The sequence below is a fragment of the Pinus tabuliformis genome, chromosome 7 (genome assembly GCF_031772625.1).
Source record: "Pinus tabuliformis cultivar Carrire ecotype Pingquan chromosome 7, CPIR1, whole genome shotgun sequence".
NCBI lineage: Eukaryota > Viridiplantae > Streptophyta > Pinopsida > Pinales > Pinaceae > Pinus > Pinus tabuliformis.
In genome coordinates, this window is record NC_142293.1 from 800,303,597 (window position 1) to 800,320,776 (window position 17,180).

General features: G+C 40.6%; 1 protein-coding gene across 2 annotated transcripts in view; it reads left to right on the forward strand.

The window, feature by feature from the left end:
- LOC149249985 (epoxide hydrolase 3-like) overlaps positions 1–17,180 on the forward strand; it is a 251,064-nt gene that overhangs the window by 86,769 nt on the left and 147,115 nt on the right. Inside the window, exons 1-3 of one of the 2 annotated variants that reach the window (XM_089458876.1) lie at positions 1,397–1,589; positions 2,315–3,437; positions 9,035–9,217. In XM_089458876.1, coding sequence (XP_089315002.1) covers positions 3,327–3,437; positions 9,035–9,217 — 294 coding nt within the window. In that variant the 5' untranslated portion in view covers positions 1,397–1,589; positions 2,315–3,326. Of the gene's footprint in view, positions 1–1,396; positions 1,590–2,314; positions 3,438–9,034; positions 9,218–17,180 lie in introns of those variants that run through there. The other variant, XM_089458875.1, reaches the window with a different exon arrangement.

Sequence of the window (17,180 nt, forward strand, 5' to 3'; positions counted from 1 at the left end):
CCATCCCCCCTAGCGGTTTCTTCTCGGCCCAAGGTATCTTGAGCCTTGTTGGTCTTGAGTGGCTAGCAGCTGAGTGGGTCTGATGACCCACTCAAGGCTGTCAACCACCCTTCCCTCTGTTATTTATTTATTTTTTTAATTTTGAACTTAGCCCCTAGTCATACCATACGATTTTATTTTCTTTCTTGGTAGCTACCATATGCTATATGATCTCAACCCTTGCAAAGATATATTTATTTCTATGTCGTCTAATCGTGGTCAAACTTGGCCCTAGCCATCCCTGTACGAACTTGGCTTCGTGCATAATTCAAAGATTAGTTTTCATAGTTTTAGGCTCTGATACCATGTTAATTTTTCCTAGAAACTAGCACCTAACAATTCATTGACCTAGCAGATTACAAATCTATTGAATAAATCCACAGTTAGATTCTTAACTTAATTAGCGGAAGCAAAATTACACAAGCAATCTCAATCACAATGACACAAATAGAATTTTCCGAATCAACAATTCTTCAATAAATCTAAACTTACTTGGGCTCTCGTCCTAGGATAAATGCAACTGAGAAAATTATAGATACAATATGCCTTGGATTTGATCCAACAGAGTAGGCCCTAGATTGGTCCTCAATCGCCTTGGATGATTTGGACCTCCAATACTTCCCTCTTGCTCTTCCTCGGACTTGACACACTAGAGTATCACATTCCTCAATTGAGAAAATCCCTCTCAAAGGCTAGTGCCACTATATGGTGTCTTTCTCCTCTTCTAAGCTTTGATTTTATAACTTTAAATTGAGCTAAATGTCATGTCCCCATTTTATTTTCCTCTATAGTACAACCAGGGTGGATTTCCAGGGCACGGGATGGCCAAGACAGAGAGCAAAATTATGTCATCAGGGGTCTCGGGGAAGTTTTGAGGAGTTTTTAGGGGATCCGATGGCATTCGCTTGGCATATTCCATCATCCACACAACTTGGATTTGGTTTCACTACATTCCGACAACTTTTAAAAAACAAGGTTATTACTGGGCCTGACTTCATTAATTACGCTTGAGGTGGCATTCCAAGAGGATCATTTGATGGAACACCTCAGTGTAATAGCTTGTTGAAATCAAAACAAGAAGATTTATAGGATGGGGCGCTAATAAGTAACTTCTAGTGGCCAGAGAGAGTATGGCGAGTGATTTACCATTTTCCCTGATTATAAATGACTTTAATTAGTCATTTAATTAAGGGAAACATAATTATTTGGAGGAAAAAGACCAAAAGTGACTTAGGTGAAATAAAATAAAATTAAAAAGTCACTTAAGATAAAGTCAATGGAGGAGCTTTTAGAATAATAATAAATAAGACGCTTCTAGAGGCTTGGAGATCTATCCATCAGATCTATAAAAGAGGAGGAGATTATTTGGAGACATCTTGGTTTGAGCATTTGTCTTTGGTGTAGATCAGAGAATTCAGTTCTTTGCTATAGTAGCCCCAGGACGAAAACCCTCGGGTGATTTAGTGAGCGTGGGCGAGGACCCATCTCTCCCCTTGGTGGATTCATCGAGAGTTCACAGGAGCAGTGATCAGTTTAGCTTTATTTTGGAGGTTGGTGCAGCATTGTTGCAGATTTCTTGAGTGGAAATTGTTTCAATGATTTCCATATTATTGTACTAGCACATAATATCTGTTGCATATAATGAAATAAGGCTGAATTCTTCTGCATATTTATCTTGTCTATCTTTAATTGCAGTTTTACATTTTCAGTTTTTGCCGTTAAAATTGTGGTTCAATTTGTGCAAGTGGTTTAAGGAATTAAAAGCTTAAATTTCTAAAGTAATTTTCTGCAAAAAATATATTTGGGATATTACAGTGGTATCTGCGCTGGTTTTTCTGCCAGCGTGAGGGTTTTATTGCAGATCAATTCGTGGGTTATTTCTAAAAGACCTAGTTCCTGTAGTAGAATGAGAATTTGTTAAAAGGGGCTTGACAAAATTTTCTTATTGAATGAGCAACAAAATTTATGGAAAATTGTTGCAGGCATGGTAAAAATGCGACAAATTAGCCCATGGTATAAGTGAGCCACACATATTAAAATTCAAAAAGAAGCATGTGATTTTGTATTAATCCAATGTTTATTTTTTTTTTATAAAAGGGCCAAGGTGTAATGATAAAAGGGGTTGTAAGCATTTTTTTTTGTGGCACATTCTTTAAAGTGGGGGCCGAATTTTTGATTTGAGGTCAATTTAATTTTATTTGGGTTTCGAACACAACCAAACTGGCCGACATCAAGATTTATTTGACAGGGGTCGAGTTCTAATTTTAATTGACAGGGATTTTATGTGCTGGGTTGCCACGAAATTTCTACAGGAGAATATTTGAAACCAAAATTCCTATTACCAGAGCAGTGCACGACATATGCACTGGGCCGAGTTACCCACTGCACTCTTGTGACCGAGCTTGTTTATTCGTATACAGGAGGGATGAATCCTTTTCCTCTCCAGGGTCGAATTACCATCATTTTCAAGGGTAATTTATTTGTCTCGGAACTAAGTTACCTGCAGGTTGAATATCCATTGCTGAAGAGTGTGTGCCAATAATTGCAGAGGCTGAAAGTATTATTTCAAGCACAAGCAAAATGTAATTTGATTGTAATTTTCTTCAGTCACAGATCGTGTGCCTTGTTAGGTGGATTGAGGGATTGTATGCCATAAGATATTCACATAAAACTTGTCCCTACAGTGTGTTAGCCGAGCCAATTCTAGAGGAGAAGCTGTGTGGCCAGATCATTACATGATCATCCAGTTCAAGAGGCCAAAATTGTTATCACTGGCCAATCTACAACAGTGCTGGTAAAACAGGGCGAATATCAACTTTGATCATTATCAATATTTGAGAGGTCAAATGAGTGCACAATTCATGAAGGCCGAATTTGTGGGTGTGACCAAACTGTTTCAGAATTATCAATGTTATCTCAGTGAATAGAACCTTTGTCTCTAAGGGAGAAGGACTTGATTCCTTGTGATCACAACCACACTCTTAAGAGACGACCGAGAGAAATCTATTCCTGGAGGAGACTGCATTCGATTCAGCAGAGAAGACCAAGTTACAGGGCATTGAGTCTCTGCACATGCTTTAAAATTGATTTAAGGACACTGAGCTTAATTTAAACATTATTTGTTGAGTCTTCTGTGACGGCAGCACTGCTGTGAGCTTATGAGCAAAGATGAAATGATATGGTAGAGTATTGGTGCAATGAAGTGTTAAAAGGGGTGGATCGTTTGCTAGTACATTGGTTATGCACATCAATCGAATGTGGAGCAGTGTGACTAGTGTATTTGCTGTATGCTTCGGTTGAGTTTGCTTCTATCCATTGGTAGAAGGTTGCGTAATTGCTGGTGGGCTGAGTACTTAGAACTGTTGGGGGTTGCTGTAGTTCGAGTGAGGACTGTCCAGGCATGTAAATTTTCACACCCTGCATTTGTACTCTAATTATCTTCTCTTTGTCAATGACAGTAAAGTCCTGAAATTTGTAACCAGTGAGTGAGAAATCTATGTATCACGTGCTACACATTTCTGCTGGCAGCTACTATAGACCAGGTTCCACTTTGTATTTACTTCTTAACATATTAAGCCAAACATATCTATTTCTGAGGTACATCCAACTGAAGAGCCTGTGGTTTATCTCCATTCCTTCCTTCCATCATTATATTGCTGTAGCAAAGGATCCACAATATTTTCCTTGTATCAAACTTCGTAAATCTGTGAGGTCAGGGTTTGTGCATTTGATATGGGTTGCTAAGTCAATTGCTGATCATACATGCTTTTAAGTACTATAAATTTTTGTCATGTTGGTCAAATATGCTAAGCAGATGTGATTAGTGAATTTTTGTTCTTAAGCGGCTAAGTCAAAGTCATGTATGTATGCAGCCATTCTATGAAGTGTTGCTAAAGTCATTTTGATGAGAGAGGGTTGAATAATTGTTGCTGAGAGTATTGTTGCTAGAATTGAGTGAGTCTTGTCACAAAAGGGATGAATGCTTGATTGTTGAGTGTTATGCCATGTCTACTACTGGACAAATGTGAGAGATCTATGTATTAGGGCAGCTATTGAGTTAAGTATTATTGTATTTCTGTCAAAGTCATGCATAATTCAGCTTGATGTATGAAACATTTATAAACTCCCTTAATAAACTAGCAACAACAATCAACAAAACATTGTCCAGGGGAATACGTTCTATGCTACAACAAGAAAAGCCACAAGAGGAACACGAGTTGAGACCCAAAATCTATGCATTTGGGACAAATTTGATACTTTTGGGGTTTTTAGTAAAATCCCTTCTCAAATTGGAAGAGCTTGCGTCACTCCTTTCCAAGGTGTATCAACTAGATGGGAAGAGCTTGGTTTTGGCTCTAAAACCAACCATGCTTGCCTTAGTACAACCCAACTATTTGGAGCACGCTTGTATAGGAGTCAAACTTCCGGTTGCCTCTTGTCTCAGTGGTATCATGATGCTGACTGCACCTATACCTCCTTACAGTGATGACATAATGAGGAGAGTCTTCAAACTGATAGTAGAAACCTTCCAGGATTTGGATAATAGTGAGGGCCCTACCTTTGGGAAAAGGCTAGAGATTCTAGAAGTCATGGCCTTGGTTAGATCTTATGAGCTCATGTTTGAGTTGGAGTGTGATGACTTGATCTTGCAGATGTTCCAACGCTTCTTCAGCATTAGGAAACATCATCTTGACGCGGTCATAACACACATGCAGTCCATTTTGTCCTCATGTATGGGAGGCCATGATGCCATTTGTAGGAGGTTGCAGTCTAAATTGTTGGCCATTTGGAGGAGAGAACAATTGGTCTCACCTGTTGCTTATGAATTAGCTGAAAGGTTGGTTGGGCAGAACATTGGTTTGTTCAGGAGATGATTAATCCAAGAGGAGTTGCGGAGGATTGGTGGTGACCAACCTTGCAGCAAGAATGAGTTGAGGAAGGGTCTTTGCTTCATCTGCAAGGAACCTTGGGGACTTGACCACTCATGCAGGAGTTACATGGAGGAAATGGTAGGGGTAGACCAAGAGGAGGTTCCTTCTGACTTCCTAGATGAGGATTCTTCTTTTATAGTTGAGTCCATGAGTTCTTCGATGATACCTCCAGGGAGCATGAGAAGTCATGCGGAGTTGTCGACAAAAACTTAGAGTTGCAACCATGTTTGGTAGAGGAGATTGATGAGTAGCAGATTATTCCCATTCAACGTCAACAACACATAAGGGAGAACAGTGTGCATGATGGGCTATCTTTGGAGATTTAGCTTGTGGCCCGTGATGAACCCATGATGGGAGGGGATGAGCAACAGTCCTTTGGGACAACCATTGGTGAGGAGCAGATAGGTGTACATACAACTAATAGGGTGGTAGTATTTGGAGACACTTGTCATCAGGAGGTGTGGATCCTGACATGATAGTTTTGCAAGAGGTTAGTAGACTAGAGGAGAGTGGAGTTTCAGAGAGATGAAGGAGGATCTTTTAGAGATGGTGGTGCATCTATCTTTGGGCCTACCCACTTATGAGGGGCAAATAGATGCACAAGCAACTGACAGAGCTGCGGTACCTTCAGGCAGCAGCCCGCTCCAGGAGTACATAAACATGACTTACAACATAGCTTGCCCACTTTTGCCCATTATAGAGAGAGGGTCGAGATTTCTTAGACAAATCTTGTTGATTGATTGGGCAAAGCAACATGAATTGAGCATGGACCAAGATCGGTATAGTAGACTTGTTCCTTACACAAGTGTCCATGCTTTGGATTGGTGGGAGATCATGAGTTGGTATCCAATTGATGGGGCATCATTCTTAGTTAGGGGCTTAGTATAGCAGGGGCCTTTAGGTGTGAGGGATACTGCATGTTTCAGTTGGCAGTGGGATGTGGACTTCCAGTTCATCAACTTTCTAGTAGCATTAGCCCAACATCAATAGAGTGTAGTTGGCCTTGGCTCGTGCTAGAGGTTGGATTGGAGAGAGGTGATGAGTTGGTATCCTACTGATGGAGCGTCATCTATGGCCAAAGGTAAAGCACAACCAGAGTCATGGGGAATGGATGAGGGTGATTGCCCATGGTGGCATTGGGATCTAGGAGGATATATTGATAGAAGGCTGAGTCAGAGATGGGCTTGGGATCTAGGTATTGGGGGGTCCATTCATGTTTGGATTGCATGGAGGCATGATGTGGTCCAGTGGTTCATATGGGACCTTGGTATCAGTTTGTAGATGCCTCTACAATGGACAAGTGCAGATTGCTTGAGGGCAAGCAATCTTGGGGTGGAAGGATTTGTCATGTCCCCATTTTTATTTTCCTCTATAGTACAACTAGGGTGGATTTCTAGGGAATTGGATGGCCAAGACAAAGGAGAAAAATTATGTCATCAAGGGTCTTGGGGGAGTTTTTATGGAATCCAATGGTATTCGCTTGGCATATTCCATCATCCGCACAACTTGGATTTTGTTTTGCTACATTTCGACAACTTTTAAAAAACAACGTTATTACTGGACTTGACTTAATTAATTACGCTTGAGTTTCCATTCTAGGAGGATCATTTGATGGAACACCTTAGTGTAATAGCTCGTTGGAATTGGAACGAGAATATCTACATGATGGGATGTTGAGAAGTAACTTCTAGTGGCCAGAGAGAGTATGGTGGGTGATTTACCATTTTCCTTGATTAAAAATGAATTTAATTAGTCATTTAATTAAGGGAAAAATAATTAATTGGAGGAAAAAGGCCAAAAGTGACTTAAGTGAAATAAATTAAAATTAGAAAGTCACTTAAGATAAAGTTAATTGAGGAGCTTCTAGAGGAATAATAAAATAAAATGCTTCTAGAGGCTTGGAGATCTATCCATCGGATCTATAAAAGAGGAGGAGGAGATTATTTGGAGACATCTTGGTTTGAGCATTTGTCTTTGGTGTAGATCGGAGAATTCAGTTCTCTGCTATAGTAGCCCCAGGACAAAAACCCTCGGGCGATCTAGTGAGAGTGGGTGAGGACCCATCTCTCCCCTTGGTGGATTCATCCAGAATTCACATGAGAAGTGATTAGTTTAGCTTTATTTTGGAGGACGGTGCAGTGTTGTTGCAGATTCCTCGAGTGGCCATTGTTACGACCATTTCCATATTATTGTACTAGCACATGATATCTGTTGCATATAATGAAATAAGGCTGAATTCTTCTGCATATTTAACTTGTCTATCTTCAGTTGCAGTTTTACATTTTCAGTTTTTGCTGTTAAATTTGTGGCTCAATCTGTGCAAATGGTTTAAGGAATTAAAGGCTTAAATTTCTAAAGTAATTTTCTGCAAAAATTATATTTGGGACATTACACTAAATCCTTGACCCTAATTTCCAAACTGTTTGGAAGCCGAGATTAGATCTCGCCTCACTTGAGATCAATGGTTGAGGTTTAAACATAATCATTAAAGTAATTTACTTTACTTTTCCCACATTTCTTTAACTCAATTAGCCAACATAATAATTATGTGTTTTTTCTAAGTTTAAACCTAGGCTAAATTACATTCACAATTTGCTCACATTTGGGCAAGTTTTGTAAGGAGATCTATGGGTAACTTCTGCATGCCTAGACACTAGCTTGTGCAGAAGTTCCTGCCCAAGCTACAAACATCAACAACTCTCGTATGTGATTTAGGATGCCTTTTGAACACTCATTGCTACCCTCTCAATTTTGTTTGTACAGGTATTCATAGATGAGATGCCAAAATTTTTAATCTTTGAGATATATGTTTTGAAGCTCCCTTCACCAAATTAACTTCTGTTTCTGCACATTTTTCTGTTTGCATCTGATTTGTCAAAGAAAATCATCCTTGAATTGAGGCTCCACTCCTCGTCTTGTCTCTTGATACTTATATAAATTGTCAAGAATCTCCCAATCTTTAATCTTTATGTATATGTATAAATCATCTTCTAACGTAGTTCCTGAACCTCTTTTACTTGTTATAGTTTTCTTTCAAGCATTCATCTTTTGTTAAAATAATACAACTGAAATTCCTTTCCTGAAGTTGCCTTGTACATAATGGAATTTGTTGTGTAAGCTATACAGTTCTGTCCCTAATCTGGGATTTGCTTCTCTTCACGACTCCAAATTATTAATGAAGACTAGATAGCTGCTTGAAACTGAATTGTGCTTGAAAGGGTAGTTCACGCAGGATCAGTGAGGACCAGAAAATCAAGATAGTCGAATGGTTTCAGATTGTACCCCCTTTCAACATGGAGAGAACTACATTTAGATCTAAGCATCGTGTAAATTAATAAAAAATGCATAGAAACCATTCAAAAAATTTATTGTCTGCATTAAGAGAAACATCAATACGGGAAAAGTGAATATATATGAACTTGAACAAGGTTATTATTATATGTTTTGTCCCAACATATGCACATGCGATGGGATGAATAATCTGTATTTGTAGAAAACATTTTTTTTCTTTTACTGCTTTATTGGGAATGTTGTTCTAAAACAAGTAATCTCTAGGTAAAGGACTTTCACTTTTTGGTCTAGCTAACTCGCAGTTTCTGATAAGCAAGTATAATCTTCAGTGTGCAATTGTGTTTTATGCAAGTTCATTTGTTTACCTAATATTAAACTGGAAGGTTGTATTAGTACATTAGTCTAAACTGCATAAGCCTTTCTAGAATAGATTGGATTGCACATGACTGCAGTCAGAAACATAAAATCTTCTGCAAATCCCAGGTTGTCCTAGGATGGTTACTGCACATCTGCATAAGACCTTAAAGTTGCTCATCAAGATCTGTGCCCTTTTCTCCTAAGAAGTGTTTTCTTATTTTGAACTTTTAAATAATTATGGATGCAAGCATTCCATACAAAAATCAAGTCAATCAGTCATTTAAAGTCCATGTTAGCATTTAAATGCCTTGGGGCTCTGCTATCTTCTTTAACATTTCTGAAAATTAAAAATGATACTCTTTTTGTAATGGGTCATCAGTCAAACTTTCTTATTATATTTTGATGGTTGTATGCAGGCATTTGTAGTTGGCCATGATTGGGGTTCTGTGATTGCTTCACACCTTTGTCTTTTTCGCCCAGATAGAGTGACAGCATTGGTAAATTTGAGTGTTGCCCATACGCCACGTGACCCTACAACAAAGCCAACTGAGAAGATGAAAACTGCCTTCGGGGAAGGCTACTATATACTGCGATTCCAGGTTATTTTTTATTGTATTGGGTGCATTTTACTTTAATAAGGGTTTCTCTTTTCATGCCTTTTATTTTTGTATTATGATTATGGATACAAATTTATACTATGTTTATACACTTAATACCTAAGTCTCCTGGTTTGACTTCAAATTTGAATTCAATGACTTTGAAGTTCGAGAAAAATTTATATGGTGTAACTAGGTTGCATTCTGTTTTGTATTTTGGTTAGAGGTTGCATCTTTAGTGCTTTTAGTGCAAAGTCGTAGTCCTTATAGTGAGAAAGGCTGCTTGGTTCATGTATGATATGAGCGCATAAAAACCCTAGGACTTATTGGTATAGGCCAAGAAAAATGGGTCTATGATAAATGTAAGTATGGAAGTATGGGGAGAGGATTGTTGAAATTGTACACATATTTGTCCATTCTATATATTGTTTTATGTTTATGTATGTAACAAAAGGTTGGGGACAATGTCACCAGGAGTGTCTCCTTGGCCATGCTTAAGGACCAGAAGAGTGCTTTGAGCAGAACTGTTAACCTATGAGTCCCTATATGATCACAAAGTACTATATAACCTCTTTATGAGGTTGTCATCCTTATCTCTTGATGAGGTGATTTGGATTGGATCATTGTATTATTCGCCATCTATCTTAATGTTTTCAATTGGAGAAATTGGAGGAATCAACTTGCGTGACCATTTTTATTGGTAGTCTCAGTTTGGAGAATTGTAGTCTAAAAACCTTCTAGAGGCATTTTGAGGCATTAAACAAAGTTTTTTGAGGTCCAAAAACTCTCACTCGTGCGAGGATCCTATGCGCTATTCTACACTTAGAGACCTTTCTAGTGGTCTATGAAAAATGTCAATCAAAGCTTGTTAAATTTTAGGTATGTTCTATGCTTAGAGAAATTTATTTCAATTTTCACAGTTAGCTCAATATCTTTTCCAGATTAGCAATCACATCATTAAACTAAACTACAGATAGAATATAAACATAAATTGTAGAAGACAAGAGGACACAAGATGTGGCGCTAGCCAGGGACAAACCCCAATGTGGAGAAAGCCTTGATCAATTCTTCTTATATGTTCTTCAATAGTTCAGCAGAGAGAGAGAGAGACAGTACGTTTACAACAGAAGTCAACACTTTGACTTATCTAGATAAGAGCAAAGATCATCTCTAAGAAGATGATACATGAGATCAGTTGAAGACATGCTGCTTCAACTAATTCTCCAAGTTGTCTCCTTCACCTATCGTTGTGCTGCATTTCGTCATCATGCTGCACCTCACCGCGCTGCACCATGCTACACCCATCATCATTATGCTGCATCTCATCACACTTCATTAATCATGACTGTACCCATCACTTTACTGCATTATGTGCCATTGCTACACCATGTTGCCATACTGACCTATGCTCTAGCTGCACCTTGCTTGCTTGTTGTCCTTAGCATGCTTGTCGTTGCATGCTAGCTATCCCTTGCATGCTATTTGTAACATTGCATGCTTGGTGTATTTGCTGCTAAGTATCATACAACTGTCCCAATGTTAGTTAGTTGTCCCTTGCATGCTGCTATCCTTCGGAGACAAATGCTCTGACAGTTCCGGCTATTCTCGGCAGTTTCGACAGTTCCGGTTGTTTCGGCAGTTCCAACAGTTTCCGGCAGTTCCGACAGTTCCGGTAGTTCTAGCCGTTCCCGATAATTCCCAGTTGTTCCAGCAGTTCCCGACATTTCCGGTAGTTCTCGGTGGTTCCGGTGGTTCTGGCAGTTCCCGGCAGTCCCAGCTGTTCCCGGCAGTCTCGGCAGTCCCAGCAGTTCCCGACAGTTCCGACAGTTCCGGTTGTTCCCGGTAGTTCTGGCAGTTCCGACAGTTCCCGCTCTTTGACTGTTCCGGCTGCTCCAGCTGTTCCCGGCAGTCCGTCAGTTCCGACAGTTCTCCGCTGTTCCAGCAGTTCCAATTGTTCCAGCTGTTTGGCTGTTCCGGTTGTTCCCGACAATTCCGTCAGTTCCCGGTAGTTTCGTCAGTTCCCGACAGTTCCGTCAGTTCCGATAGTTCGATTGTTCCAGTAGTTCCCGGCAGTTCTAGCTTCTGCCCTCTAGATTAGGGCAGCGTTATCCCTTAGGATCTCTCTTCCTACTAAAACCCAAAGACAAGTAGAGAGGAAGAGATCCCAAGTGTGTTGAAATGACTTGAAGGCCACCTCTACTTATATTGAAACGATGAGCACAAGTGGGGTTTATTTGGTTGTTGGGCGACCTTGATGAATTGTCCCATAACACAAATAAATTCATATCTCTATGAATACTTATTAGAATCAAATGATCTTTAGATCAATCCTACACCTCTCGATGAGAGAGATCCAAGAAAAATATCAGCGTCCATTAATAAGATGACCCACATGGAGTTTGGCCCTAGTTGCCAATTTTAACACTCCCTCTCAACTAGGGAGAATTCCATCCACTGATCCATATGTCTGACTGTACTATCTCTGCCATCAATGCCCTGCACTACTCTGCTCTGCTTTGCTGAACCATGAAGAAGAAGAATTGATCGAGAATGTCTCATACCATTCTCTACGGACCCCAAGTCAGTTTCATCTGAAGAGAGTGTGTCACATCACTCTTACTGGCCCGAAGTCAGTTTTATTGATCTCAGATCAATATCACAAGAGAGTGTCTCAAACCACTCATACTGATCCCAGATCAATGGAGGTCATCCTAGCATAGGGAGTACAGTAGATACATCGATGCGTCCATCGATAGTACTACTATGGTCCCTAACCCCATTTCCCTGCTCATTAATCAAATGAGAGGTACTTCCCATGAGTCCCAGACTGCATGGGTAGGATGCCTCGACAGGAGAACTAATCATTCTGTCCACAAGAGAACGAATCATCCTGCTCCATAGTTGCCATGGGAGAGAACTAATCATCCCGGCCCACAGGAGAACTAATCATCTTGTTCCACAGTCGCCACGTGGTATCATAGGGGAAGGTTGAACTTGTCATCTTGTACATAGCGCACCACCAGGGGAGGGTGAGTCACCCTGTGGTCGTATGTTGCTCCAGTAAGTACCCCAAGCCCCCTAGAGCTCCCAGCAATGTATGCAACTTGCAGGACCCTTATAAGAAGGTCTCTTAATGACTCCAAGTCGCTCGGGAAAGTCAAAGATTTGACCATTCCCCGGGGCTTTGACAAAATGCCTACGACCTGTACATCAGTCTCAATGCGATGGAGCCTCCTCGCTCATCGACTTACCATATCCCAGATAAGGTAGTATCTGATGTCTATCTGTTGGAGCAATCATCGAATACGGGATTCCTCAATAATCGAATCCCCCCTCTGGTTGTCACAGAGAATCACAGTGGTATTCATCATGTGTACAAACAGCGCACTTAAGAGCTTCTGCAACCATGCAACTTCACACGAGATCATACTGGTAGCTATGTATTCGGTCTCAGCGGTGCTTATAGCAACCGACTTCTGATTCCTGCTCATCCATGATATTGAAGCAGAATCCAAAGAGAACCAGCACTGAGAAGTGCTCTAGTGATCCCAGTCAACATTCAAATAATCATGCAGTTTCATATTTCTGGCAGTTTATCTCAATCCATGAGAGATTGTGCCCCGAAGATATCTTAGAAGATTCTTGGCACCAATCCAGTGAGGCTCAACCAAATATGAGCTCACCATGCTAACTACAAAACATATGTCCAGACAGAAGTTCACCAAGAACATCAACGCGAATGAGTTTATGAAACTCAGAGGCATTTCCCAAATCTGGTCCGACATCACTACCATATAACTTCTTAAAGTTAAGATCCTCGAGGTAGTCACAGGCTTGCAGTTTATCATTCCACATCTGGAATCCGACTCCATCTTACTTTTGCAAATGAGAGGGTCTGCACCTGTCATAAATAGGTCGTCCTCATAAGGTGCTGGTATGAGAGGTCTATCATCCACAACCTTCAAACAATGGTTTGGATCGGCTTCACTCTTAGTGAATCTTAGCTTCATCTGACAGCTATCAATCCTCTCATACTATGCCCGGGTAGTTTTGCTTCAAGACATAGAGGGCTTTCTTCCACTTGCATACGTGAGATTCCTGATCATCAATCTCAAACCCCTCGGGTTGTTCCAAGCCTGTGGAGCCGCTACATGAGGGGAATGGTGCCCTTGTAAGATTTCCCTTAGGTACATCTGAGACATGTACTTTCATGCTCTTTTGAATTCAAGCATCCCTGTCACCATCTGACTCACAGACCTCCAATGCTATGTGTCAATGGACATGGTCCCCAGTGGACTTCCTGCAACTTGATACAATCCTGAACTCAAAAACATCTTTGAAAATTCTATTTTCAAACACGTACCTTTCCATCGATGAGTGCCACCTCGTAACCTTTGACTTCCATTGCTGAAATGGACACCAGGTTCTTCTTGCGATCAGGTACATAAAAGAGATTTATAAATGAATCGAGTTACCCTCATTCAATTGAGGGGTACCATTCCTTACACCCTTTCCGGGATAGGTGGCATCAACTCCAAGTATAATCCCACATTGTTTCCATCTCTACCAAATTAGAGAGTGCACCCTTCTATCTAATGAAGTGCCTTGAAGCACTACCATCAATAAGCCAGATTCCCAAAGAATCTGAAGAACAGGGCTAATACAAGATAACGCTTCTTTATCTGATCAAAAACAACATTTGATTCTTCATACCTGGGGTTCCTTGCTTTCTTTGAAGAGTCGGCCATTTCCTTGATGACCTGCATTACCTGTCATTCCTTTGATCATTGAAGATGACCCTGGAATGGTTGTTATCTTCATCAAGAGATGTGTCTCTGCCATTCGGACACTCCTTTGCATAATGGTCGAACTTATTGCAACAAAGGCATTTGCCTTTCCTTCTACCCTTAGATCCAGACTTCCTAATGAAGTGATCTTTAAGTAGGCCATCAGAAACTTCCGCCACGCCATTCTGATAATATTCTCTGCTTTGACTTCACCCTCGGTGAATTTGAAGAGGGATGAGGAATCCATTGATCCTTTTGTCCTTTCCCAACTGTCTTTGGTGATTGCTCTTTCACTCTTGCTTGGGCATTGTCTTCACCTCAGCTCTGATACCATGTTAAATTCTAGGTATGTTCTATGCTTAAAGCAATTTATTTCAATTTTCACAGTTAGCTCAATATCTTTTCTAGATTAGCAATCACATCAGCATTAAAGTAAACTGCAGATAGAACATAAACATAAATCGCAGAAGACAAGCCAAGACAAGAGGACACAAGATGTGGCGCTAGCCAAGGACAAACCCTATTGTGGGGAAACCCTTGATCAATTCTTCTTATATGTTCTTCAGTAGTTCAGCAAAGAGAGAGAGAGATAGTATGTTTACAACAGAAGTCAACACTTTGACTTATCTAGATAAGAGCAAAGATCATCTCGAAGAAGATGATACATGAGATCAGTTGAAGACATGCTGCTTCAACTGATTCTCCAAGGTGACTCCTTCACCTATCGTTGTGTTGCATTTCGTCACTACGCTGCACCATGCTGCACCCATCATCACTATGTTGCATCTCATCACGCTTCATTAATCATGACTGTACCCATCACTGTACTGCATTATGTGCCATTGTTACACCATGTTGTCGTACTGACTTATGCTCTGGGTGCACCTTAATTTCTTGTTGTCCTTAGCATGCTTGTTGTTGCATGCTAGTTATAACATTGCATGCTTGGTGTATTTGCTGCTAAGTACCATACAATTGTCCCAATGTTAGTTAGTTGTCCCTTGCATGCTTCTCTCCTTTGGAGACAAATGCTCCGACAGTTCCTGGCAGTTAGGCTGTTCCCGACAGTTTCTGGCAGTTCCCGACAATTCCCTGCAGTTCCGGATGTTCTGGTTGTTCTCAGTTGTTCCTACAGTTTCGGCAGTTCCCGACAGTTCCGGCAGTTCCCAGCGGTTCCGGCAGTTCCTGCTGTTCCGGACAGTTCCCGCAATTCCGGCAGTTCTCGGCAGTCCTCGCAGTCCCGACAGTTCCCAGCAGTCCTGGCAGTCCCGACAGTTCCCGACAGTTCTCGACAGTTCCAGCAGTTCTGGCTGTTCCCAGTAGTTCCAGCAGTTTTGGCTGTTCCGGTTGCTCCGGCAGTTCTCGACAGTTCCGTCAATTCCGGCAGTTCCCGATAGTTCCGTCAGTTCCGGCAGTTCCTGACAGTTCCGGCAGTTCTCGGCAGTCCCGACTGTTCCAGCTGTTCCAGTTGTCCCGACTGTTCCGGCTGTTCGACTGTTTCGATTGTTCCCGACAATTCCGTCAGTTCTCGGCAGTTTCGTCAGTTCCCGACAGTTCCGTCAGTTCCGACAGTGCCCAACAGTTTCGACAGTTCTCGGTAGTTCCGGCTTCTGCCCTCTAGATTAGGGCAGCGTTATCCCCTAGGATCTCTCCTCCTACTAAAACCCAAAGACAAGTAGAGTGGAAGAGATCCCAAGTGTGTTGAAATGATTTGAAGGCCACCTCTATTTATACTAAAACGTTGAGCACAAGTGGGTTTATTTGGTTGCTGGTCGACCTTGACGAATTGTCCCATAACACAAATAAATTCATATCTCCATGAATACTTATTAGAATCGGATGATCTTTAGATCAATCCTACAACTCTCGATGAGAGGGATCCAAGAAAAATATCAGCTTCCATTAATAAGATGACCCACATGGAGTTTGGCCCTTGTTTCCAATTTTAACTGCCTTCGGGGAAGGCTACTATACGCTGCAATTCCAGGTTATTTTTTATTGTATTGGGTGCATTTTACTTTAATAAGGGCTTCTCTTTTCATGCCTTTTATTTTTGTATTATGATTATGGATACAAATTTATACTATGTTTATACACTTAATAGCTAAGTCTCTTGGTTTGACTTCAAATTTGAATTCGATGACTTTGAAGTTCGAGAAAAATTCGAAAATAAAAATTTATATGGTGTAACTAGGTTGCATTCTGTTTTGTATTTTGGTTAGAGGTTTCATCTTTAGTGCTTTTTAGTGCAAATTCGTAGTCCTTATAGTGAGAGAAAGGTTGCTTGGTTCATGTATGATATGAGAGCATAAAAACCCTAGGACTTATAGGTATAGGCCAAGAAAAATGGGTCTATGATAAATGTAAGTAAGGAAGTATGGGGTGAGGATTGTTGAAATTGTACACATATTTGTACATTCTATATATTGTTTTATGTTTATGTATGTAACAAAAGGTTGGGGGTAATGTCACCAAGAGTGTCTCCTTGGCCATGCTTAAGGACCAGAAGAGTGCTTTGAGCAGAACTATTAACCTATGAGTCCCTATACGATCACAAAGTCCTATATAACCTCTTTATGAGGTTGTCATCCTTATCTCTTGATGAGGTGATTTGGATTGGATCATTGTATTATTTGCCATCTATCTTAATGTTTTCAATTGGAGAAATTGGAGGAATCAACTTGCGGGACCATTTTTATTGGCAGTCTCAGTTTGGAGAATTGTAGTCTAAAACCTTCTAGAAGCATTTTGAGGCATTAAACAAAGTTTTCTGGGGTCCAAAAACTCTCACTTGTGCCAGGATCCTATGTGCTATTCTACACTCAGAGACCTTTCTAGTGGTGTGAGAAAAATGTCAATCAAAGTTCATACGCAAAATCGATGCCTTCCAAAAGTTGACCTTCCTATTTGACCACCATGGTTTGAGAGCATACCACATCAGCCCACATTATTCATTCAAAAGGGGCTAGCCACATGTGGACTATGATGAAGACTTTAGAAGGGTCAAAGTTGTAACTCTAGTTGAGAATTGAAGGAGTCAAACCTAACTCCTAGTTGGCTATGAGACTGTTAAAACTGAGCCAAAAGGAGGAGTAAGGGGTTCTATTCTATTTGATTGTATCTTGTTCCATGATAGAGAAGAGTAATTGGGAGTGGGAGTTAAAGAGAATAATGAAGGA